The sequence below is a fragment of the Pseudozyma flocculosa genome, assembly GCF_000417875.1.
Source record: "Pseudozyma flocculosa PF-1 unplaced genomic scaffold scaffold00015, whole genome shotgun sequence".
Lineage (NCBI taxonomy): Eukaryota > Fungi > Basidiomycota > Ustilaginomycetes > Ustilaginales > Ustilaginaceae > Pseudozyma > Pseudozyma flocculosa.
Window position 1 is genome coordinate 334,387 of NW_006920883.1, and position 21,611 is coordinate 355,997.

At 67.4% G+C, this 21,611-nt stretch overlaps 7 protein-coding genes across 7 annotated transcripts in view; 4 read left to right on the forward strand and 3 right to left on the reverse strand.

Moving 5' to 3' along the window:
* PFL1_04599 (uncharacterized protein) overlaps positions 1-2,991 on the forward strand; it is a gene marked incomplete at both ends in the record, with an annotated part of 6,632 nt that extends 3,641 nt beyond the window's left edge. Inside the window, one exon of the mRNA XM_007882125.1 lies at positions 31-2,991. Within this exon, the coding sequence (XP_007880316.1) occupies positions 31-2,991 (2,961 nt within the window). The remainder of the gene's footprint in view (positions 1-30) is intronic.
* Positions 2,992-3,438: 447 nt separating this feature from the next.
* On the reverse strand, positions 3,439-6,101 carry PFL1_04600 (uncharacterized protein; the record flags this gene model as incomplete). Its single annotated transcript, XM_007882126.1, has 2 exons — positions 3,439-4,277; positions 4,448-6,101. 2 exons carry the CDS (start codon positions 6,099-6,101, stop codon positions 3,439-3,441), a joined length of 2,493 nt encoding a protein of 830 aa, XP_007880317.1.
* Positions 6,102-6,953: 852 nt separating this feature from the next.
* PFL1_04601 (uncharacterized protein) lies at positions 6,954-8,530 on the forward strand (the record flags this gene model as incomplete). Its single annotated transcript, XM_007882127.1, has 7 exons — positions 6,954-7,076; positions 7,249-7,324; positions 7,441-7,484; positions 7,584-7,863; positions 7,963-8,069; positions 8,196-8,377; positions 8,506-8,530. 7 exons carry the CDS (start codon positions 6,954-6,956, stop codon positions 8,528-8,530), a joined length of 837 nt encoding a protein of 278 aa, XP_007880318.1.
* Positions 8,531-8,767: 237 nt separating this feature from the next.
* On the reverse strand, positions 8,768-10,573 carry PFL1_04602 (uncharacterized protein; the record flags this gene model as incomplete). The annotated part of the gene is made up of 1 exon (XM_007882128.1): positions 8,768-10,573. One exon carries the CDS (start codon positions 10,571-10,573, stop codon positions 8,768-8,770), a length of 1,806 nt encoding a protein of 601 aa, XP_007880319.1.
* Positions 10,574-11,566: 993 nt separating this feature from the next.
* On the forward strand, positions 11,567-17,635 carry PFL1_04603 (uncharacterized protein; the record flags this gene model as incomplete). The annotated part of the gene is made up of 3 exons (XM_007882129.1): positions 11,567-17,028; positions 17,167-17,376; positions 17,527-17,635. 3 exons carry the CDS (start codon positions 11,567-11,569, stop codon positions 17,633-17,635), a joined length of 5,781 nt encoding a protein of 1,926 aa, XP_007880320.1.
* A 291-nt stretch (positions 17,636-17,926) lies between these two features.
* On the reverse strand, positions 17,927-19,150 carry PFL1_04604 (uncharacterized protein; the record flags this gene model as incomplete). Its single annotated transcript, XM_007882130.1, has 1 exon — positions 17,927-19,150. The coding sequence occupies one exon, from the start codon at positions 19,148-19,150 to the stop codon at positions 17,927-17,929; it is 1,224 nt and encodes a 407-aa protein (XP_007880321.1).
* Positions 19,151-19,959: 809 nt separating this feature from the next.
* Positions 19,960-21,434, forward strand: PFL1_04605 (uncharacterized protein; the record flags this gene model as incomplete). The annotated part of the gene is made up of 3 exons (XM_007882131.1): positions 19,960-20,046; positions 20,190-20,377; positions 20,522-21,434. 3 exons carry the CDS (start codon positions 19,960-19,962, stop codon positions 21,432-21,434), a joined length of 1,188 nt encoding a protein of 395 aa, XP_007880322.1.
* Between the last annotated feature and the right edge of the window lie 177 nt (positions 21,435-21,611).

Genomic DNA, 21,611 nt, shown 5'->3' on the forward strand with positions numbered 1-21,611 from the left:
AGGACCGCGGCCATCTCGTCGGCGCAGCAGGCCAGCGGCGAGACGGCGTCGGCACCGGCCTCGCGCGCAGGCAGCCGCGCCCCCTCGCGATCGAGAAGGTCCCACCGCGTCCGCAGCGGCACGGCGACGGGCAGCCGGTCGGTCTGCGACAAGGTTCTCATCCACGTCACCGACGAGCGCGCGGTGGCGGCGGTACGCAAGGCCCTCAGTGTCGGCGGCACCACCGACGACTTCGCGCCCGACGCCGAGGTCCACTACGTCGAAGAGCAGCCCTGGATGTCGGCGGCAAGCCCGTCGATGCGGTCAAAGGAGCTCGGGCTGACCGAAGACCAGGACGAGCCCTTCACGCCGCAGCGCAGCGACCAGAAACGGCGTCGGCCCGCGGCTCGAAGGACGCTCTCGTACGGAGGCGGGCGCGGTGAGGACGCCGGCTTCGACGTCCAGCGACCTCGCAGCATCACCTCGATTGACGAGGTCACGCATGGCCGACGACAGCTGCAAGAGCATGTCGGTGGAGTCGCCGAACAAGCTGCAGATGCGGCGGCGACGGCGAAGGCGGCGGCAGCAGCGGCGACCGAAGACGTCGGCATCGAACCGGCTGCACGGGGCCGGCCTCTGGTGGGTCGCCACGCCTCGCAACCCGCCGGCACGGTCGTCTATGACGCCAGCGAGGTCGGCAGCAGCGGCAGCAACAGCCGCGATGCAAGGACGGGCGTGCCGTTCCCCGCGCGCCGCGGCCGTGCTCCCTCGCAGCTCTCGACCGTGATCCTCGCAGAGGAATCTCCGACCCAGGCAAGCACCTTGGCGGCAGCACCGCCGGCAGCCTCGAACGGCGGGAGCAGCGAGGCCAATCCGACCCCGATCGACGGCACAACGGGCCTCAGCGCCGGGCCGCAGCGCTCCGTTGACCTTGACGCCTTGACGGCCGAGCTTGCGAGCGGGACCGGCAAGCTCGAGGTTGCGAGCGAGGCATCCGCCGAGCTGGTCGCGCGCCTCGCCGTCGACATCGGCGACTTTGTACGCGCGATGACGGGCCTCAGGGACGCCGGCGGAGATGCGCTCGCCGAGCGCCTCGATCCGATCAGCTTCGACGCCTTCAAAGCCCTCTCGCCCGCCCTCGGTCTCGTCCACGCGAATGGGCGGCGTCTCGCTCCCGCCGACGATGCCATGCTGGCCCTCTCGGTCCTCGGCGAGACGGCCAGCCCGCGCGAGCTCTACATGGCCATCGACCTGCGCTGCCACGCCTTGGTCTCGGCCAGCGTCGTCGCGATGCCGCTGAATGGCAGCACGGGGGCGGCCGGAGGCGACGGGATGTTCTGGACGCCAGCGGCCGAGGCTTTCGAGCTCGTCGGGCTCCTCGGCGTCGTCGTGCCCCGCATCCGCACCAAGCGGCCGCAGTCGTTCTCGTCCGTATTTGCGCTGCTCGCCGACCTGATCGGCACGTCGATGCGCCGCACCGCCGCCGCTACATCGCCCAGCCTGGCAAGGACGCTCGCGCATCACGGCGTCCGCCGGTGCTGTGCGCTCATTGTCGCGGTGGCCGATTGGGAGGCTCGCTGCAACGGATCGTCCGGCGCGAACCCTGCCACCGAGGCGGGGGCCTATCGCCTGTCGCAAGAGGCGCTCAGCCCCTTTTTGGCGGCCATCTCGCACCTGCTGCCCTACCTGCCCCGCAACGACGAGCTGGGACTGGCCGAGGCCCACTTCCGCCGCAGCCTGCCGCAGTACGCCTTCACCAGGCCGGGCGACGGCCAGGACGTGGCATCCGCGGCGCCGAACGGAGCCAAGGCCATTCATGGCGAGGGCGACGATGCCGAGCGGACCTGGTCGCAGCTCGCCAGCACCATCGGGCGCCTCAACGTCGACCTCGCCAACATCTGGACCTCGGCGCTGCAAGGCCTCGGGCAGGCGGGCGGCGCCACCCCCGGCGACGGCGATCAGTCCGCGTCGCTGCGCTCGTCGTCTGGCATCGACGCAGAGGACGAGCAGGCCGATTCGGAGCGGCGCCTGAGATCGACGCTGGCGGTGGGCGGGTTTGCGCTGCACGTCCACCTGCTCGCGCGCGGCTCAATGTCCGAAGGCCCCGCCAGCTGGTCTGCAGCGACCGCAGGGACCAGACTTGAGCAGGGGCTCCCGATGCTCATCCTCGCCCTCGGCACCGAGATGGAGCAAGCGGCCAGCGGCAGCAGCAACGGCGGCGGCGGCGACGGTATCGAGGCTCTGCCCTCGCAAGATGCCGGATCGAAGGCGGCGATGATGGAGGCCGTCGGCCGCGAGAGTGTGCTCAGCGACACTTCGCTCACGTGGCTCCTGTGGTGCCTCGAGGGGCTCGGTCGAGGGCGCGACGATGTCAAGCTGAGCGAAGCGCTTGTCGTGGGCGTGGCCCAGGTGCTCGCCTCGCACATGGCGCTGTCGCCATCGCCCGTCGCCAGGCATGCGCGCCTCAGGGCACTCCAGGGCCTGGTGTGCGACCGGGCCGACGAGGCGGTGGCGCTCCGCACCATCGGCTCGCTGGCCAGGACGTCACCGTTCAGCCAGGTGCGCGCTGCCTGCGTCGGCCTGCTTCGCGCCTTTGTCCTCCCGCGGCTGTCGGCGCCGGAGCACGGCGCACTGCTGCGCGGCGTCGAGGCGCAGCGGCTCCTCGGCGAGCTGTTCGAGCCGATCGCCCATCCGCCGCTGCCCTCGTCGCCAGAGGGACCGGCGAGGCTCGAGGCGTTCCTCTCGGAGCATGTTGCCGTGCTGCAGGAGAAGGCGGGCCTGCTCTACGTCCTCGTCTCTGCCGCTGGCGTCGATGGCCCATCGAGGCAGCGGTACGAGGGCATGCGAGATGCGTGGACGCGGCCGCTCAGGGCGTTCACCGACGCCTGGCTGCGGCGGTTCGAAACGCGGGCGGCGGATGTGGCAGCGGAGGGCCGTCAGCATGACGGGCAGAGGCAGGTGGAGAGCGAGGTGCTCTTGCTGCGGACGGCACTCGAGCGGTTGGAAGCGTGAGGTGAGAGGGACTGCGCGGGGTATGCAGCCGACTCGACGACAGCGTCGTCAAAGCTGAAAAGATCGATGATCGTGATCGCCATCGCGGCAGGGCGGCTGTGGGTGTGCATGTGCGAGAGAGTGCGTGAGCGTGCTTATCCAGTGGAGCCCAGCGTGCCTGTCGAGCGCTGTCGGCATCGTGCCGCGTGCAGTGCGACCTGGCTGCGCCATAGCGGCGTGGAAGGTCTCTGCTGCGGGCGAAAGCGTGTGAGTCGGCGTGGACCCGTGCCGCATTTGATGAGCCGCCTAGGACGTGCAACGAGAAGCAAAGCGGACAGAGGGACGGTCTGAGCATCGCGGTATGGACCCGACCCGGGAGTAGGGGTCAGTAGGCCCGAGAGTGCGCATCGGACTGAAGAGGCCGGCGAGAAGCCTCACCTTGCCATCGGGGGGCGTCGCAGTCTCGCCTCAATCCGAGTCGAGCTCGATGGCGTCGGTGTGGGTCCGGCCGCTGGCGCCTCGGGGCCTCATGCCTGCGCTCGCGGTCGTGAGAAGCTTGTCGGAGAGCTTGCGTCGCTTCCGTAGCTCCGTCAGCGGCGCTGCCTCGTCTTCGTCGGCTTCGTGGTCGCCACCGCCGGTCGCTGCGACCTTGCGGCCACCACGGAGCGGTGCGCTTCCCTCCTCGCCGTCATTGTCGTCAATGGGGTCGTCGTCGTCGTCATCGTCGACCACGTCATCGTCTTCCTCGCTCTCTTCGGCGGCGGTGCTGGCCTTGCGCTTTGCGCCGTTCGCCTTGGCCCGCTTCTTGGCCTTGCCGCCGGCCTTCCTCGGCAGCGCGACCGAGAGGCCGTCGCGTTCCAGCCTGCCCTGGAGGCGGCCTGGTTTGACGTAGACGTTGACCGTGTAGGCGGTGGCGTGGTAGACGTCCTCGACGTAGCCTCGGATCAACATCTGGACCATGGCCGTCTCGAGGAGGTCCTTGTTGGCCAGCTTGGTGCCGATCAGAGGCTTGAGGTCGACCTTGTCCGTCGACGACGACGACTGCGCAAGGGGAAAGCGGCCGGCCTTCTGGCCCATGGCGAGCGAGACGAGGAGCGCGGGCGTGACGCGGCCGCCCTTGTTGACGATGTAGGTGAGCACGCGGAGGAGCGAGCGGGCCTGTGCCTTGACGTCGACGACCTCGGCCGGCTCCTGGCAGTTGTCGCAGGCATTGCACGCGGCCGCGTCGCCAAAGTCGTCCTTGAAGTACCTGGCAAACAGCAGCTTCCGGCACTCTGCGGATTGCGAGTAGGACAGCATCGCGTGGACTGCCGTCAGAGAGAGAGGGAGAGAGACGAGTGGTGAAGGTGGGACAATTCACGGGCGGGGTCAGTTGTTAATGCTGCCGGCAAGCAGATCGCTCGCGACTGCGGCAGAGGCGGGATCACGGCCGAGCGAGGCTGTCTGGCCGGCGGGCAGGCAGACGGGGGCGACTTACGTTTCTCCTGGCCGGTCGCCTCGCCAGCCACGAGGCCGCTGACCCGGGTAGCGTCCTGCGGGCGGTAGAAGAGGACGCAGTCCGAGGGCTCGCCGTCCCTCCCGGCGCGTCCCGTCTCCTGGTAGTAGCCATCGAGCGACTTGGAGATGCAGGCGTGCAGGACGAAGCGGACATCGGGCTTATCGATGCCCATGCCAAAGGCGATGGTGGCGCAGACCACCTGGACCGTGCCCTGGCGCCAGTCGACGTGCACCTGGTGCTTTTCGGCGTCGTCGAGGTCGGCGTGGTAGACGGCGGTGCCGATCCGGCCGCCGCTGAGCTCGTAGAGCGCGCTGGCCATCGTCGCCGTGTCCTTTTTGCTGAGGCAGTAGACGATGCCGCTCTTGCCCGCGTGGCGCTCGAGGATCCAGTAGCGGACGGCCTCCATCGACTCTTGGGCGCTCTGCGGCCGCGTCAAGACGCTGTAGCGCAGGTTGCTGCGGTAGAGGGGCGCCGAAAAGTAGACTGTCTTGCGCGGCGCCGCGTTGTCGGACCGCGTCGTCGGAGGCAGGCCGACGATCTCGAGCACCTCCTTGAGCACCCGGGGCCCGCACGTTGCCGTCAGGCACATGATGGGCACGTCCGGGAAGAGGTTGCGCAGGATGGCGAGCTTGGTGTAGTCCGGACGGAAGTCGTGGCCCATCTGCGAGCAGCAGTGCGCCTCGTCGATGACGATGCGCGACAGTCGGCCCTGCTGGTGCGCCTTCTGCAATGCAGAGAGCGTGTTCTTGGCCTTCGCGATGCGTTCCGGGGTGACGTATAGCAGCTTGATGCCGTCGCTCTTGCCTTGGCCGCGCTCGTCGTCCTCGTCATCGCCCTTGTCCTCGTCCTCGTCGTCCTTGGTGGCTGTGCGACTGCCGGAGCCCGCGACCTTCTTTCTCTTCTTCGCGGACGAGGCGGAGCTTGGTGTGGATGTGGAGGCGTCGCCGGTGCGTACGCGGCGCAGGATGTCGGTCGTCTGCTCGCGCGAGATGGCGCCCGACAGTAGCTCGCACTCGACGCCCTTCTCGCGCAGGTTGAGCACTTGGTCCGTCATGAGAGAGATGAGCGGGCTGACGACGAGCGTGAGGCCGTCCTCGAGGACGGCGGGCAGCTGGTAGCAGAGCGACTTGCCGCCTCCCGTCGGCATCACGACCACCGCGTCTCGGCGGTCCATGGCGGCGTTGCAGACGGCCTCCTGGCACATGCGGAACGACTTGATGCCGAACGTCTTTTGCGCGGTGGCGAGGAGGCGGGTCGACCAGGCAAAGTCGCTGCGGGTGTAGTCCGTGCCGCGCTTGGCCGACGCCACCGAAGACGAGCCCGCCGCGCCGTGGTCGAGGCCATCGATGTAGGATTGGTAGACGGTCTGGCGCTCCCTAACGAGCCGCGTGCGGGTCCGTTGCAGCTCGGATATCCTCGTGGCCAGTTCGCCGATCTCGTCATCGAGTTCCTCGAGCCGTGCGGCCACCTCCTCATCGTAGATCTCCTCTGTATGCGGTGTCGTAGGCTGCGTTGGTGGCCCCCGGCCGTTCCGATGCCCGTTTGCGTTGCTACTGCCACCGCCGCTGCCACCGTTAGCGCGAACTCCGACGTTGGAATGGAAGATCTTGACGTCGGAATCTGGACCGTTCATCTTGCAGCTCGATCCCGGCTGGACTGCCTCGCCTCCAAGGCGCTAGCAAGGGTGGGGCAGGACGAAGGCCGCAGCGATGCAGACGGCAGCGGCAACAGCGAGAACGGACTAGCGGCGAGGTCGAGGTGGTGGCGAGGGAAGAAGGTGCAGAGGGACGGTGAGGAAAGGGTTGAGGCCTGAGTCGGGAGCGGGCCGCGCTTATGTACCAGCTGCGAGGTGGCCAACTCGAGAGGGCGAGGTGGCCAACTCGAGAGGGCGAGGTGAGGGGAGGCAGCAGGGCCTCTCATGAGTGGTGGACCCTGACAGACCTGCTCGCCAGCCCTGGCCTGGCCTAGCCTGGCCTGGCCTGGCCACCCAAAATCGCCGCGAGGCCGTCTTGCGACTCCCGAGAGAGGCCAGGCCAGTCCAGGCCAACAACGGGTGGAGGGCGCGGCACAACAGCCTGGCTGGCTCGCATCTCTCTGCTTCTTCGCTGGCCTTGCTTGCTTGCTTGGCGCTGTCCCTCTCGCCTCCTCATCTACGCCCAAGCTGCTTGCCCTGCCTCGACCGACGCTTCACTTCACCTGAGCTCGCTCCGATTGGTCGACAACCTCGACGACAACCTCGACTCACGCATTACTCCTTGAAGATAGCCACTTCGGCATCACCGACGTGGCAGGACCCACCCCGTTTCCAGCCAGCCTAGCCTCATCCTCCGGGCCGCGCGTTCGTTGGGCGGTTCTGGCCCTCAGCCGAGAGCACAACCGAAACTCTAGATACCAGCTTGAAGCCATCCAGGTCAGGAGCCTGCACCGCCGCCTGCCTCCAGCAACCTACTCGCTCGACAGCCGGACATCGCCGCCCGCTACCGACATGTCGGCGCAGCAGCAGCTGGCTCCGGAGCGCTCCATCTTCGGCATCGATCCGCTCGACGACTTTGCCACGCTGGTGGGCGACTGGATCCTCTACCACGGCGGCAACAGGCAGAACCTCGAGGTGAGCGTCCACGTCGTCCTCGTCGTCACTCTGTCGTCGGAAGCGTCCTGGCCGGCGGCGTAGTGTCGCCGCAACCTGCGTCTTGCAGGCCGCTCATGCGCAGTCTGCTTTCCATCTTCGCGGTGTGCGCGTGTGTGCGCTCGCGCTCTGTCTGCTGTCTTGATCCGTGCAGATCGAGGGCAAGGTCGGCCTGATCATCGACTCCGAGACTGGCCAGCGGGTGCAGCTGCCCGTGAGGACCGAGACGGGTGAGTGCGCCTCGCGGCTGACCCGAAGACGGCGGGCGGCAGCCGGCCTCGCTGCGAATATCGGTGCTGATCGCCATCGGTCCAACCGACACCTTCCCTTTCGGCTCGCTTCGCAGTCGTCGACCTGCCCCGGACCCGCTTTGAAAGCAAGATGACTATGGTGCGTCGCTGGCGATCGTCCCGCAGACGTCCTTGCTTTCGCTGACCCGCTCCGTTCGCGCCGCGGCCCTTGACCCCTTCTTGCGTGTTGCTCGAGCAGAGCCAGCACGCGAGCTACAACCGCCTGCTCAACAAGCTCGTCTCGCGGTCCGGCGACGGCTCCTACACGGGCGCAAAGGTGTCGTACGCGCGGCGCAAGGAGGTCGACTACTTCCACCCGGCGCCGGGAGGCGGCGGCAAGGTGCGCGTCACGCGCGATGCCGACACGCTCGCCATCAAGCCCAACGGCATCGTCCAGAAGAGCCGCGTTGCCGACCTCAACGTCTACTGCCCGGGAAGGGCGTTCGACTACCGCATCAGCGTCAATACCGAGACCCCGGGTGAGTGGTCCGTCGTGCGCCCCCCATCGACTCGAGGCTGCAGCCAAGGCGACTCGCGCTGATGCGGTTGCGCTCGCTCCGCTGCCCTCCCGAGACCAGCCCAAGAACCGACGTCGGAGAGCACGTCGATACGCGAAAAGAACCGCCTCTCGTACAGCCACCAGAACTTTGTCGTGGACCTGACACAGGTCACGATGCCAGAAAAGGTGAGTTGCCTGGGCAGCCACCGCACCGCCGCCGGGGCTGTCGCGGGAGGAGGACGGTTTCGGCGTACGCCTGCTGACCGGGCCCATGCCGACCGCCTGGCCCTGCCCTACGTTTCCTCGCGGTAGCCGCAAGAGCCGATCCACGAGCTCGAGATTGAGTTCAAGGACGTGCCCGCGCTCCTGGCGGCAGCGCAATCGAGGGGCGGCGGCGCCAAGGGCAGTGCCGACGGTGCGTCGTCGTCGCAGGACTGGACGGCCTACGACGACCAGATCCTCATCTTCCTCAACAACCTCAGGCTCCTGATCCGGTGAGTGCCGTTGCATCGCTCCGGACCGGCCCGATCCGAAGGAGGATTCGCGCAGCAGCTGCTGACGCCCGTCGCGTGTCTGAACTCGTCGTCGCCGTGCCTGCGGTGCGGTGCGGTGCCGATGGCAGCAACGCTCCGGTCGACGAGCGGTAGTCTGCGGGAAGGGAGCGAGGGACGACAGCAGGTGGAAGGAAGGATGCCGGGGAGGCAGCGAGAGGCCTCCGCGGTGGTAGCAGCGACCGTGACATGGGCGGTGAAGGTGACATGAGAGAGAAGAACCGATAATAGCAGATAGTGATACACGTGGTGGCCCTTGTCGATGAGATGGAGCGAGGAGACGAGAAAGCGAGAGCGCAAGCGCAAGCGCGACGCTTGGCGGCGACGGGCTGATCAGCGGTCGGGACCAGTCCGAAGCGATCGGTTCGCCGCGGACATGGCGCGATCCAGGCTCCTCCTCTGCGACTTCCAGCGGTGCTCGATCTCGGTCCGGCTGCCGAGGCTCTGCGGGTTGCGCAGCAGGTTGGTCGGATCCACGCGGGCCTTGATCTCCTCGAGCCTGCGCAGCGAGGGGCCATAGTAGAGGGATCGCCACTCGTTCTCGCTGAGGTCCGGGTCAAGGTAGCACGAGTAGCCCGCCGCCTTGATGCCGGAGCGGGCGATTGAGTCGTGGAGCTGCTCGTTGAGCCGTTCGAGGTGGACGTGCGCGCCGTGGGGTATCGTCTTCTTTTCGTCGGTCCCGGCAGAGGCCTGGATGAGCCAGAGGCCGTCGCGCCACGGGAATGCGCTGCCCTCGATGGCGTCCTTGGTGCGGTAGGCGGGCGCCGGGCCGCCGTAGAACTCGAAGTAGAGATTCCACAGGAACCACGACGGGTGGCCGTCGGCGAGCACCTTTTCGTCCTCGGTCAGCACCGCCGTGTCAAAGAGGTGGCGGTACAGCGACAGGATGGCCTCCGGTGTGAGGCCCTTGGTGTGATCGAGCGTCAGCAAGGTCTTGGCGACAAAGTTGTTGTGCTTCTGCCGCTCGAGGAGCGTGTCGAGCTTGTGGCCGACGGGCCCAAAGTCGTCCCACTCCTGCATCGAAGCGAGAAACGTCATGGACCGCTCCGTCTTGCCGTCCGGCATGGGCGCCCCGTGCTTGCGGAACTGCTTCCAGAGCTGGCCCACGACGGCGCCGAACTCGGCCTCGGTGCCGAGGAAGTTGCCGCGCACGTGGAGCGTGATTTTGCGCCCAGTGTTCGGCATGGGGTCGGTCTTGACGGGCCGCATCATCTGGATGTGGAAGCCAAGCTTCTCGCTGGCATGCTTGGAGAGGGCGAACGCCTGGAGGGCCGTGAAGACGGCGGCGGCGTCCTCGGGCGTATTGAGCGAAGGCGTCCAGCGGTACTCGAAGAAGACGACGGGCGTGCTGACGTCGTGGGTGCGGAAGAGGAAGCGGGTAACGATGCCCACGTACGAGCCGGCGCCGCGGATCGCCCAGAGCAGGTCCTGGTTCTGCGTCTGCGAGGCGGTGACGAGGCTGCCGTCGGCCAGCACCACGTCGGCCTCGAGGATGTGGTCCATGGTCATGCCCCAGGCGCGCGAGGTGGGTCCAAAGCCTCCGCAGATGGCGTGCCCGCCAACGCCAACGCTGGGACAGGTGCCGTGGGCGAGGGCTACCATGCCGTCGCCCTGCGACCAGAGCTCCTTGACGACGTCGCCCAGGCGCGCGCCCGTCCAGATCTCGGCGGTGCGTTCGTGCGGGTGGGAGACGGTCTTGTTGAGCGCGCCCACGTCGATGACGAGGGAGCCGTCCCTTCCGCCGCTGCCGTAGCCGCCAAACGAGTGGCCGCCGCTCCTGGCCGCGACGGCGATGTTGCCGTGCTTGGCGGCGCAGCGCACGGCGGCCTGTACGTCCTGCGTCGACGATGCGTGGACAATGGCGGACGGGTTGTAGTGGAAGACGAGGTTGTCGGACTGGGAAGACTGGTAGTAGGTGCGGGCATCGCTGAGCGCTGCGGTGACTACGTTGAGCTTGTGGCCGACGAGGCAGGCCTGCAGCTGCGCCAGCTGGGTGGGGTCGAGTTCTGGCCAAAGCGGCGTGTTCTGGGCGGTAGCGGAGGCCGCCAGGCCCAAGAGGGCGATCGAGACGATGCCGAGAGCGGTGCGCCAGCGCGACGACCGAAGCGGCGGCCGTGGTGGCGGCGGCGCGGCAGGCATGGCTGAGCGTGGCAGAGCGCAGGCGCTCGTTGTCGACGAGGGTGGCAAAGGAAGGTCGATGGGGTCAAGGAGCGGCAGCGGTTCTAGCAATGTTCCGGCAGGCCATGTGGGGTGGGGGACAGAGGAGAGTGGCGAGGATGAAGATGGAGATGGAAGAGGGGAAGGAGTGGCAAGACGAAGGTCCAGAGGGCGCTTCGTCCAGAGGGCGAGGCTGGCAAGGCATCTTGATGAACCTTGAAAGCGCGGGCCAGGCTGCTCCCCGCCAAGGCAGGCCAGGCGCTCGTCGGCGTTGGGTGGTGCCGAATCAAGGGCCGCGACTGGCGCGGCCAGGCAGGCCTGTCATGCCAAGCGAGCGCACCCTTACCGCGGGCGTGCTCTAAATTTTGGCCCGCCCCCCAGCCCTCACCGGTCCCGTGTTGGCGCCAGGCTTGGAGCGGTAGCGAGTGGCGGTCATGCTCGCGCCAAAGGGTGCGCCGCCGATATGGCCGATGACGGAGGAGAAGGTGAGGACCTGTCCGGGCGACACCTGCTTGCTTGGCTAGGCTTGGTTGCTTTGCTAGACACTCGTGTGCGTGTGTCGCGCGTTTCAGGTTGGTGGGGAGGACGCTGGAACGCTCAAGCAAGCAAGGCGGCCAGGCAGGCCAAGCAGGAGGCAGGTCGAAGGCTGCCTGCCGGCTGCAGGTCCAACGCCCCGGGCTGCTGGTACGTGGCGTGCTTCTGCAGCGCTGTCCCAAGGACCCGGCCACACCTCCATCTTGACTTGCACTCGACTGGCCACTTCGTCCGACGTGCCTCTTGCCCATCACCAACCCAAACGACTCTGCGACCTCATCCACGCCTCGAGGTGTACCGCTGCATCCTTGCTCCTCCCTTCGACGACAGCGGAACCCGGATCCTGCTCGCCTCTCGCTGGCCGCAGACGATGCAAGCATCTTCCATCGCCATACTCGACTTCGCCGCTGCCGCTGCCGCTGCTGCTACTGCTGCTTCAAGATGAGCGCCCTCCCCAGCAGATCGGTGCCGTGGTTGCCGTCGAACAACGGCGAGGCGCTGCCCTACCTGTACCAGGTTTGGCAGCCGGGCGCTCCCTCGTCGTCCCGCCACACCCTCGACGATCCTGCGCCTGCGCCGATCTGGACCAGCTCTGCCTTGGCGCATCCGATGGTGGCGTCGCTGGAGCAGCACCAACTCGACTGGCAGCGCACCCTCGCCCTCCTGCGCATCGTCCCCGCAGGTCTCGTCGCGCTGCGAGCCATTGTGCACCTCGTCGCCCGGGCTCACCGACGATCCAAGGTCGCCCTCCCCTCCTCGTCCAAGCGCAAGAGCAAGCAACGCGCTCGAGACGCCCCTTCGCCGTCGAAGTCGGGCGTCTTTGCCTACTTTGCGCCCTTCGTCACGCAAGACGATGTCGACCAGCTCCGCCGCCAGCGCACAGATGTAGCCGACTCGGCGGCCAGCGAGGATGACGACGACGACGGCCGCCGCTTCGACAAAACCCGCTTCGACGGGTTCCGAAAGCAACGGCGTCGGATCGTCAAGCTGGCGGCGGTCGGCGTCGTCGAGGCACTTGCCTGGATGGTGCAGCTGGGCTGGCAGCTTGGCTCCAGCGACGACCCCGTCGGCCTCTTCAACCCAGTGACCACCCTCTGCCTCAGCGCCGGCTGGATCTACGTTGCCGCATCGCTGGCTGCCCGCCCGCCGCAGACGCCTCCCGTCACCGTGTTGGCCATTTTGATAGCGCTCGCCGTCTCGGCCACCGCCGGCCTGCTCTCCTTCATCCCCTCGATCGTCGCCGCCTTCACCAGCGGAAGCCTGGATCCGCTCAACATCGAGCCGCTCGTCTTTAGCCTGGCCGACACCGCCGTCTGCGCCTATGCTCTGCGTCAGGTGCTGTCGATGCCCATCGCCCCCGGGGGCTTTGAAGCCCAGGTCGATCTCGACGAGAGGCTGCGGATCCAGAGCGGAGAGGTCGTCCAGGACCCGAGCGGCGAACGACCCTTGGCAGACACCTACCGGCTCTGCCCGACGTCGCCAGAGGATTACTGCACCCTGTACGAGAACCTCTCGTACTCTTGGATGGCGCCCATCCAGAAGCTGGCGCTCAAGCGGTCGCTGGGTCCGACCGACGTGTGGAAGCTCCGCTCGATCAACGACACCCGGCTCCTCTTCCAGAAGTTCAAGGCGCTCGACCGTCTCTTTGGCGACGCGGCCGATCCTGTATCGACTTCGTCACAGCCCGCGGTGGTCGGGACGGAAGCGCGAAGGCATCCGGGCCTGCTCGCAAAGATCCTGCGGGCCAATGCCAACGACATCCTGCTGGACGCGTGTTTCAAGCTGGTCAGCGTCAGCTTCGCCTACCTCGGCACGTTTATCATGAAGAGCATCCTCACCGAGATCCAGATCGCCGCGTCGATGGAAGGTGGCACCGCCAACGACGATGGTGGGCGCCACGGTCGAGGCGGCGCGACTCCCACCACTGGCCAAGCATGGACGCCAAGACAGAAGGCGTTCGTCTACGCGACCATCGGTCTGGCTTTGACCGTCGTCCGGTTCTTGGCCGAGCTGCAAAACTACCACCATGCCCGGCAGGTCGGGCTGCGCCTGCGCTCGACGCTGGTCGTGTCCATGTTCGAAAAGGCGCTCAAACGGCGCGACCTCTCGGGTCTGACCCGGCCGACCAAGAGCGACGCCGCGCGACGAGGCGCGGAGCCTGCGCAGACCGAATCGGGAGCGGCCTCGCAGCCGACCTCGGCCTCGGCTTCGCCAACCATCGCCCAGGGATCGCCGGAGGTCGGTTCGGATGGTGGCGATGGCGACGGCGACGAGGCTGTTCGCGGGCCGCAACAAGATGGCCGGCATCTGGGTGTGCCGCGAGGTGCAACTCGCGGCTCGCAGACTCCCTCGGTCGGCGAGTCGGCTGGCCTCGCCCGCAAGCGTTCGTGGACCGACTCGCTCCGCTCGTTGACGTTGCGGCGGCCGCTGTCGCTGTCGTCGATCGCCCATTCGCTGCGCTCAGGCAGGTCGGCGCGGCAGAGCAAGGACGCGGCGGCGGCGGAAGAGCGTCGTCGCGCGGCCGAGCTGCAGAGGGAGGAAGAGGAGCGGGGCGCCGACATCGGCAAGGTGGTCAACATGATGGCGAGCGACATCAATGTGCTGCTGCGCATGGGCTGCGACCTGCACCAGCTGTACGGCGCGCCGTTCGAGGTGACGATCGCCACCGTCTTCCTGTACAAGCTGATGGGCTGGAGCGCGCTGGTGGGCTTCTCGATCCTCGTCGCCGCCATCCCGCTCAACTACTTCTGGGGCGAGGCGGCGGTGCGGCGCCAGCGCGAGTACAGCTCGGCACGCGACGAGCGCATGAACCTCATGACGGAGCTCATCAGCGCCATGCGCTTCGTCAAGATCCAGGGCATCGAGGGGCGCTGGGAGCAGCGGGTGCGCGAGGCGCGGCGCAACGAGATCCGCAAGCTCATCTGGTCCCGCCTCATGAGCTTCTTGTTTGAGCTGCTCTGGACCACGGTGCCCGTGCTCGTCACCCTGATCAGCTTCTTCTTCTACGTCAAGGTGGCCGGCCACGAGCTCACCGTCGCCGTCGCCTTCACCGCCATCGCCCTCTTCACCATGATACGCCCGCCGCTCAACGCCATCCCCGGGTTCTTGATGGGCGGCCTCATCGCCCTCGTCAGCGTCAAGCGGCTCGAGGGCTTCCTGAGCGAGGAAGAGGTCGACGCCACCGTCAGCGCCCTTTCCCGAGGCTACGGAGAGGGGTTCAAGGCCAAGCGCAGCGGTGCCGACGAGTCGACCGGGGCTGAGGCTGAGGCCGAGCCAACGGTCGAGGATGACGACGCAGCCTCGGAGCTGGCCATCGCCAACGGCAGCTTCAAATGGCATGTCCGTCGGGTAGCGGTCGTTGGAGACGGCGGTGCCGCGTCGCCGGACCCCAACGTTCGCTCGGCCGACATCGGCGGAGATGCTTTCGAGCTGCGTAACCTCTCGGTCAGCTTCCCTGCGCAGAAGCTGTCGGTCGTGCTCGGCCCGACGGGCTCCGGCAAGAGCAGCCTCCTGTCTGCGCTGCTCGGTGAGATGCTTGAGACGTCGCAGGGCGCGGTGCGGCGATCCAAGTTCGACGCCAGGGGGAGGAGCCGGATCAGCTTTGCCGGTCAGCTGCCGTGGCTCGAGGCGGGCAAGACGGTGCGCGAAAACATCACGTTTGTGACGCCGTGGGATCCCGAGCGGTACCGGCTCTGCGTGCACGCCTGCGCGCTCGACGACGACATCGCCGCCATGGACGACGGCGACCAGACGCGCATCGGCGCGCACACGGTCTCGGGCGGGCAGAAGGCGCGCATCTCGCTCGCCCGCGCCCTCTACGCCCGCAGCGACACGGTGCTCCTCGACGACGTCCTCTCCGCCGTCGACACGCGCGTCCAGAACCACCTGGCCCGGCATGCCCTGACCGGCGACATCGCCCGCGGTCGGAGGATCGTGCTGGTGACCCACCACGCCCATCTCGTCGCCGACCAGGCCGAGCTGATGGTGTACATGCGCAGCGGCCGGATCGAGGCGCTCGGCAGCCCCGCCAAGCTGCGACAGCTCGGCCTGATCGCTGCGCACCGCAGCGGCGGCGGCGGCGAAGAAGAAGAAGAGGGAGGTGGAGCCGACGAGGCCGGAACTGTCGATCCCGGCAGCGGCGATGGCAGTGACAATGCAGCATCTCCGCCAGCGGGCCATTCGGATGCCACCAAGCCGGCCGAAGTCGGCGATGCGGGCCGCACGCCGGGCACGCGGACGCCCCGCCTCCTCTACGAGGCCGAGAAGCGGCGGCAGGGCGCGGTGAGCTGGGTCTTTTACAAGACCTACCTCCAGGCGTCCAAGATGAGCATCTGGCTCTGCCTTATCTTGTTCCTGCTGCTGCTGCGGCTTGCCAGCTCGTTTGAGCAGTACTGGCTCAAGGTGTGGGGCGAGGCGTACCGTCCCGAGAGCGTCGCCGCCGCCGCTGGCGTCCGCTTCCCTCCGGCCGCGGGCCACTCGACCTTCTACCTCGGCGTCTACGGCCTGACGGGCCTGTCGATCGTCGTCTTCAATAGCGCGCGCGCCATCTGCTTCTACACGGCGTCGATCCGCGCGTCGCAGAACCTCTTCACCAGCCTGCTCTCCAACGTCATCGGCGCGCCGCTGCGCTGGTTTGACACCAACCCGACGGGCCGCATCCTCAACCGCTTCGGCACCGACATGGACGGCATCGACAATGTGATGCCGCAGGCCATCATGAACCTGCTGGGCAACTCGTTTGCCATGGCGGCGTACGTGGCCATCTGCCTGGCCATCGTGCCGGCCTTTGTGGTGCCGCTGCTGGTGCTGGCGGCTGCGGGGCCTTGGCTGGTGGGCGGATTCCTGGCCTCGACGCGCGACATGCAGCGGATTGAGGCGACGAGCACCTCGCCGCTCTACGGCCTCTTTGAGCAGGCGCTCGCGGGCATCGTCACGATCCGCGCGTTTGGCGCCGAACCGCAGGTGCTCGAGTCGCTCCTCGACGCCGTCGACCTGTACCAGTCGCTCTGGTGGGCCGTGTGCACAATGGAGGTGTGGCTCAGCTTCCGCTCCCAGATCCTCGGCGGCGTCGCCGTGTTCGTCGTCACGCTGCTGGCCCTCTCGGGCGCCGTGTCGCCCGGCTCGGCGGGGCTGGCGCTGTCGAGCGCGCAGCTCCTGTGCCAGCTGGCCTACTACCTTGTCAACGACTTCAAAAACATCTCGACCAGCTTCAACTCGCTCGAGCGCGTCGCCGAGTACCAGACGATGCCGCGCGAGGAGACCAACGAGGTGGCGGCGCGCTACAGGCCGTCGCTGCCGCCCGCCGGCTGGCCGTCTCGCCGGGCGACGATCGCGTTCGAGGACGTGTCGCTGCGCTACGCCCCGGAGCTGCCCGAGGTGCTCAAGCGCGTGTCGTTTGTGGTGCAGCCGGGCGAAAAGATCGGCGTCATTGGCCGCACCGGCAGCGGCAAGAGCAGCCTGGCCTCGAGCCTCTTCCGCGCCACCGAGCTCAGCGGCGGCCGCATCGTCATCGACGGCATCGACATCCAGACGATCCGGCTGCACGACCTGCGCAGCCGGCTGAGCATCGTGATGCAGGACCCCGTCCTCTTTTCGGGCACCATCCGCGACAACCTCGACCCCTTCGGCGAGTACGGCGACGACGAGATCCTCGCCGCCATGCGCAAGGTCAACATCGCCGCGCCCGCTGCGTCTGCGGGCGACGAGGACGGCGGCGGCGGCGTGCGCACCGCCAAGCTGGTCGACGTCGAAGGTGCCGATGAAAGTCGTGGGCATGATGATGCAGCGGACCAGGACCGGGCCCGCAATGATGCGGGCATCCGCCTGACGCTCGACACGCCCGTCTCGTCGGGCGGCGCCAACTTCTCGGCGGGACAGGCGCAGCTGATTTCGCTCGCTCGATCGTGAGTACCCCATGCCTCTCGCCTGCTCTCTGCTCGCTGCTGGGCCCGCCGGTCGCGTTGGCCTCTGATGTCCGTCGCTCTGACCTCGCACTCGATCTCCCCCTGCCCTCCTCTTGCTCTGCTGTCTCTGCACTCCAGGCTGCTGCGGTCGTCGCGCATCCTGATCCTCGACGAGGCGACGTCGTCGACCGACATGGCGACGGACGCCATGATCCAGCGCGCGATCCGCACGCAGCTGTCCGAGTGCATCGTCATCTGCGTCGCCCACCGGCTGCGCAGCATCATCGACTACGACCGCGTCCTCGTCATGCAGGATGGCCGCGTCGTCGAGTTTGGACGGCCGAAAGAGTGAGTGTCGCGGCGCTTGGCGGTCATCGTCGGCGGCGGCGGCGGCGGCGGCGGCGGCGGCATTGTCAGCGGGCAAGTGGAGAGACGGCATGCTGACGCTCACCCACCGCTCACCTCCGTACGGCCTCGCTCGCGCGACTGTGTCAACAGGCTGCTGGAAAAGGACGACGGCGACAAGTCGGCCCTCTTCAAGGACCTGTGCCGCCAGTCGTCCGAGTACGAATCGCTGCGCGAGGCCGCCGGTCTGTCGGGCGCCTGACACAGGGGCAGGTGCAGGCCGGTGTCGGTTGGTGGCGGCCGTGGCGGCCACCCGAGCTGGCTGTTCGCTGGTATAGCATCGCATCGATGATGATGGTGACGACGATGGAGGTGATGGAGGAGGAGGATCGGCGGCGACGTGGCCCAAGGCGGCGGAAAACGGACGATCGTAGACATTGATAATACAGCATAGACGGGCCCCTGGTCCCAGCCCTGGCTCCCTTGACCCCGCCCCCTCCGCTTCCGTGTGCGTGTGCGTGCGAGCTGCGGCCCGGGCCGTTGCGGGCTAGAGCTAGGCCACGGCCTCGAGCGTGCTCTCGACGACGATCCTCTGCACCTCGGGCTCGACGTCGCCCTCGCCGCGGTGGAGCTCGACGAGGGTCTCGTACGCCCTCTCGACGGCAACATCGCTGATGGGGACGCACCAGGCGTCGAGGATGGCAATGACCTTCCTGGCCGTCGAGATGGCGGCGCGCGTGGCGGTGTCGATCTCCTCGTTGTCGTCGGTGTAGACGGCGTCGACGTCCCTGCCCGTGCCCGTCCCCGCCATTCCCTGGCCCTCGGTCCCCTCGGCCTTGGACAGGCTAAAGGGCACGTGCTTGGCGATCCAGATGTAGCCGTTGAGGCCGAGGATGAGGTCGAGCTTGACCGGCTTGGCGGCGTCGCGGCCGGGGTCCCGATCCCGATCCAGCGCCGCCTCGTCGTGGCCGGCGCGGGGCGGCGCGAGGGTGACGTCGCAAAAGTGCGACTTGAGGCGCTTGACGCGGCCGGCCTCGACCTTCTGGACGGTGCCGTTGCGCAGCTTGCCGTAGCGCAGCGAGCGGGTGTGGAGGCCGACGGTGCCGTCGTGGAAGACGCTCTGGACCTCTGCGACGACCCAGTCGTCTTCCTTGAAGAAGTTGCGCATCTGGAGCTCGTCGCTCTCGAGCTTCCTGCGCTGCACACCGCCGGGCAGGTTGATGGACGAGAGCTGGAGCGAGGCGTCGGAGCGCGAGTGGATGTCGACCTTCCAGCGCTTGGGCGAGAGCGACGTGACCTGGCCGATGACGAGGTCGCCAATCTCGGGGATGTAGCGCGAGCGGATGGGCGGGATGCTGAGCAGCTTGTTGGTCAGCACCAGCGTCCCCGCCACGGTCGAGGTGATGGTCCCCGTGCTGCTGAGCGTGGTGCCGTGTCCGCGCATAAAGAGCGACGACGAGGCCAGCGGCTCGCCGGGAACGGCAATGGTGGTGGCGCCGTCGCCGCCGTCGTCGGCCGAGGTCGGGTCGTCATCCATGTCCATCGCATCGCCGTGGCCGAGGTGAGCGGCCGACAGGGCGTCGAGCGCATACCCTGGCTTTGTGCTTGATGATGATGATGACGCCGACGACGACGAGCAGGGATGCCGCGCGCCAGAGTGGTGGACGTGGTAGGAAGTCGAGGGCCCCGCAGATCCCTGACGCCGCTTGCGCGATGTGAGGACGGTGAAGGCGGCGGGGCCCGCATTCGTGCTGGTGCCCTGCGTGGCGGCCGACATGGTGTACGCCTGTGTGCGAAAGAGGTGAGCGGTACTGGCGGCGACAGGCGACAAAGAGCGGGGCAAATGGCGACCAGGTGATGGCGGGAAGGAGGCAGGAACGTCGAGCCCAGCCCACAACGGGCTGCTGCAGGCCCGCCCGCCTGCGCGAGAAAAATCTGGCCCCCGACACTCCACTTCGGCGCTGGCCTGGCCTGGCCTCGCCTGGCCTGGCCGAGCTCGAGGCCAAAAAGGCAAAAGGAAATGCCCCGTACTAGGCTCGAACTAGTGACCTTCTGTTTGATACTCAGCTCATGCTGAGGCACTGCGTATTAGACAGATGCGATAATCCAACTACGCTAACGAGGCTTGTGATGTGCGAGGTTGCCAGATGTTGCAATATAATCTTAGTGTGAATTTTCTGCTTCTTGAGCCAGCCTCTGGATGCGGAAAGAGGGGACAAGGCGGCCGGCTGGCCCTCCAAGCCCTGGCAGGCAGCCGCGAAAAAATTCCTGAGCGTCGGTGGTCGATCAGCAGCAGGCAGCAGCGGGCGGCGGCGGGTCGGTCTGGTGAGCGGGCGAGCGGGTCAGCTCCACCTCGCAACGCCTAGCCTGTCTGCAGAGAGGAGGCAGGCGGTTGCGGCGGGGGCGAGGGCGAGGGCGAGGGCGAGGGCGAGGGTAAGGGCGAGGTCGAGCGAGCGAGCGAGCGAGGGATGGATGTGGACGAAGAAGCGACATCGTCGTAGCCTGCGCTCCACGACCATCCCTTTTCCGCACACATCCCGACTACCACCACCGTCGCTTAGCCCCCCCCATTCTGCCCATAGCATCATGTCTGCACCGGCTGCCGCTGCCACCGCCCCCGCCGAGGGCGCCGAGACCAAGGTCGAGAACTTTGCCGATGTCACATTGACAAAGGTGAGTGAGGGTCTGCCGCTCGTGGCCCCTCCTTGCGTTCCTGGGCCTAGCCTCTTGATTTGGCCCCGCGATTTGGGCGCAGTCCTGCTAATACCTCGATCGCTTTGCGCTGCCCCGCTCTGCCCTGTCGTGCCCCGGCGCAGTACAAGCTGGCCGGCGAGGTCAGCGCCAAGGCCATCAAGACGGTCATTGCCGCCATCAAGGAGGGCGCCACCGTCATTGACCTGTGCCAGCTCGGCGACAAGGCCGTCGAAGAGGGCACCGCCGCCGTCTACAAGGACAAGAAGGTGCTCAAGGGCCTCGCCTTCCCCACCACCGTCTCGATCAACAAGTGAGTGTGCCCTTCGTTTGGTCGCTCCCCTCTCGCCCCTCGCGGTGTCGGTCGGCAGGCAGGCGGAGCGACGACCGGCCGGACCGACTCCTGACTGACTCTTGCCCTCTCGCCCCCCGTCGCGCCTTGCGACCCCACCGACAGCATCGTGTGCAACTACGCGCCGCTGGCCACCGACGAGGCCGCCTCGCAGGCGCTCAAGGCCGGCGACGTCGTCAAGATCCAGCTGGGCGCGCACATCGACGGCCTGGCCACCGTCAACGCCGAGACGGTCGTCGTGGGCGCCACGGTCGACAAGCCCGTCACGGGCCGGACGGCCGACGCCATCAAGGCGGCGCACGTCGCCGCCGACGTCGCCATCCGGCTCATGAAGCCCGGCGCGCTCAACCACGACATCTCCAAGCAGGTCGAGGCCGCCATTGCCGAGTTTGGCGTCAAGGCCATCGAGGGGATGCAGACCAACCAGTTCAACAAGAACGAGATCGACGGCAAGAAGAAGATTGTGCTCAACGCCGAGCCCTCGTCGCGCCCCGACGCCGCCAAGCTCGAGGAGGACGAGGTGTACGGGCTCGACATCAGCGTCACGACGGGGCCCGACGGCAAGACCAAGTCGGACGAGTCGCGCACCACCATCTACAAGAAGACCAACAGCACCTACATGCTCAAGATGGCCACGTCGCGCAAGGTGTTTAGCGAGATCCAGAAGAAGGCGGGCACCTTCCCCTTCAACGTGCGCTCCCTCGACGACCAGCGCCGCGCCCGCATGGGCGTAAAGGAGTGCGCCAACCACGGCCTCGTCGTCCCCTTCAACGTCCTCCACGACGGCACGCCCGGCGCCGTCACGGCCCAGGTCTTCCTCACGGTCGCCGTCAACGCCAAGGGCGCCATCCGCCTCACCCCGGCCCCCACCTGGTACAGCGCCCAGGTCGTCAAGAGCGAAAAAGAGGTCCAGGACGACGCCATCAAGGCCATCCTCGCCACCTCGGTCCGGTCCACCAACAAGAAGAAGAACAAGTCGGCCAAGAAGGACGACGCCGCCGCCCCCGCGTCGGCCTAAAGCAAAAGCTGAGCTGCGTCCTCGTCGGCGAGCAGCAGCAGCAGCACTAGCAGTAGCTGCCCCACTTGCCCCCCGTTGGATGCCTCCGCCGCCCCTGCTCTGAGGCGGGGCGGCGGGGGGAAATGACAAAAGGTGCGACCGGCAGCCGCGGTGAATTAAGACTGGCCGCAGGCACGA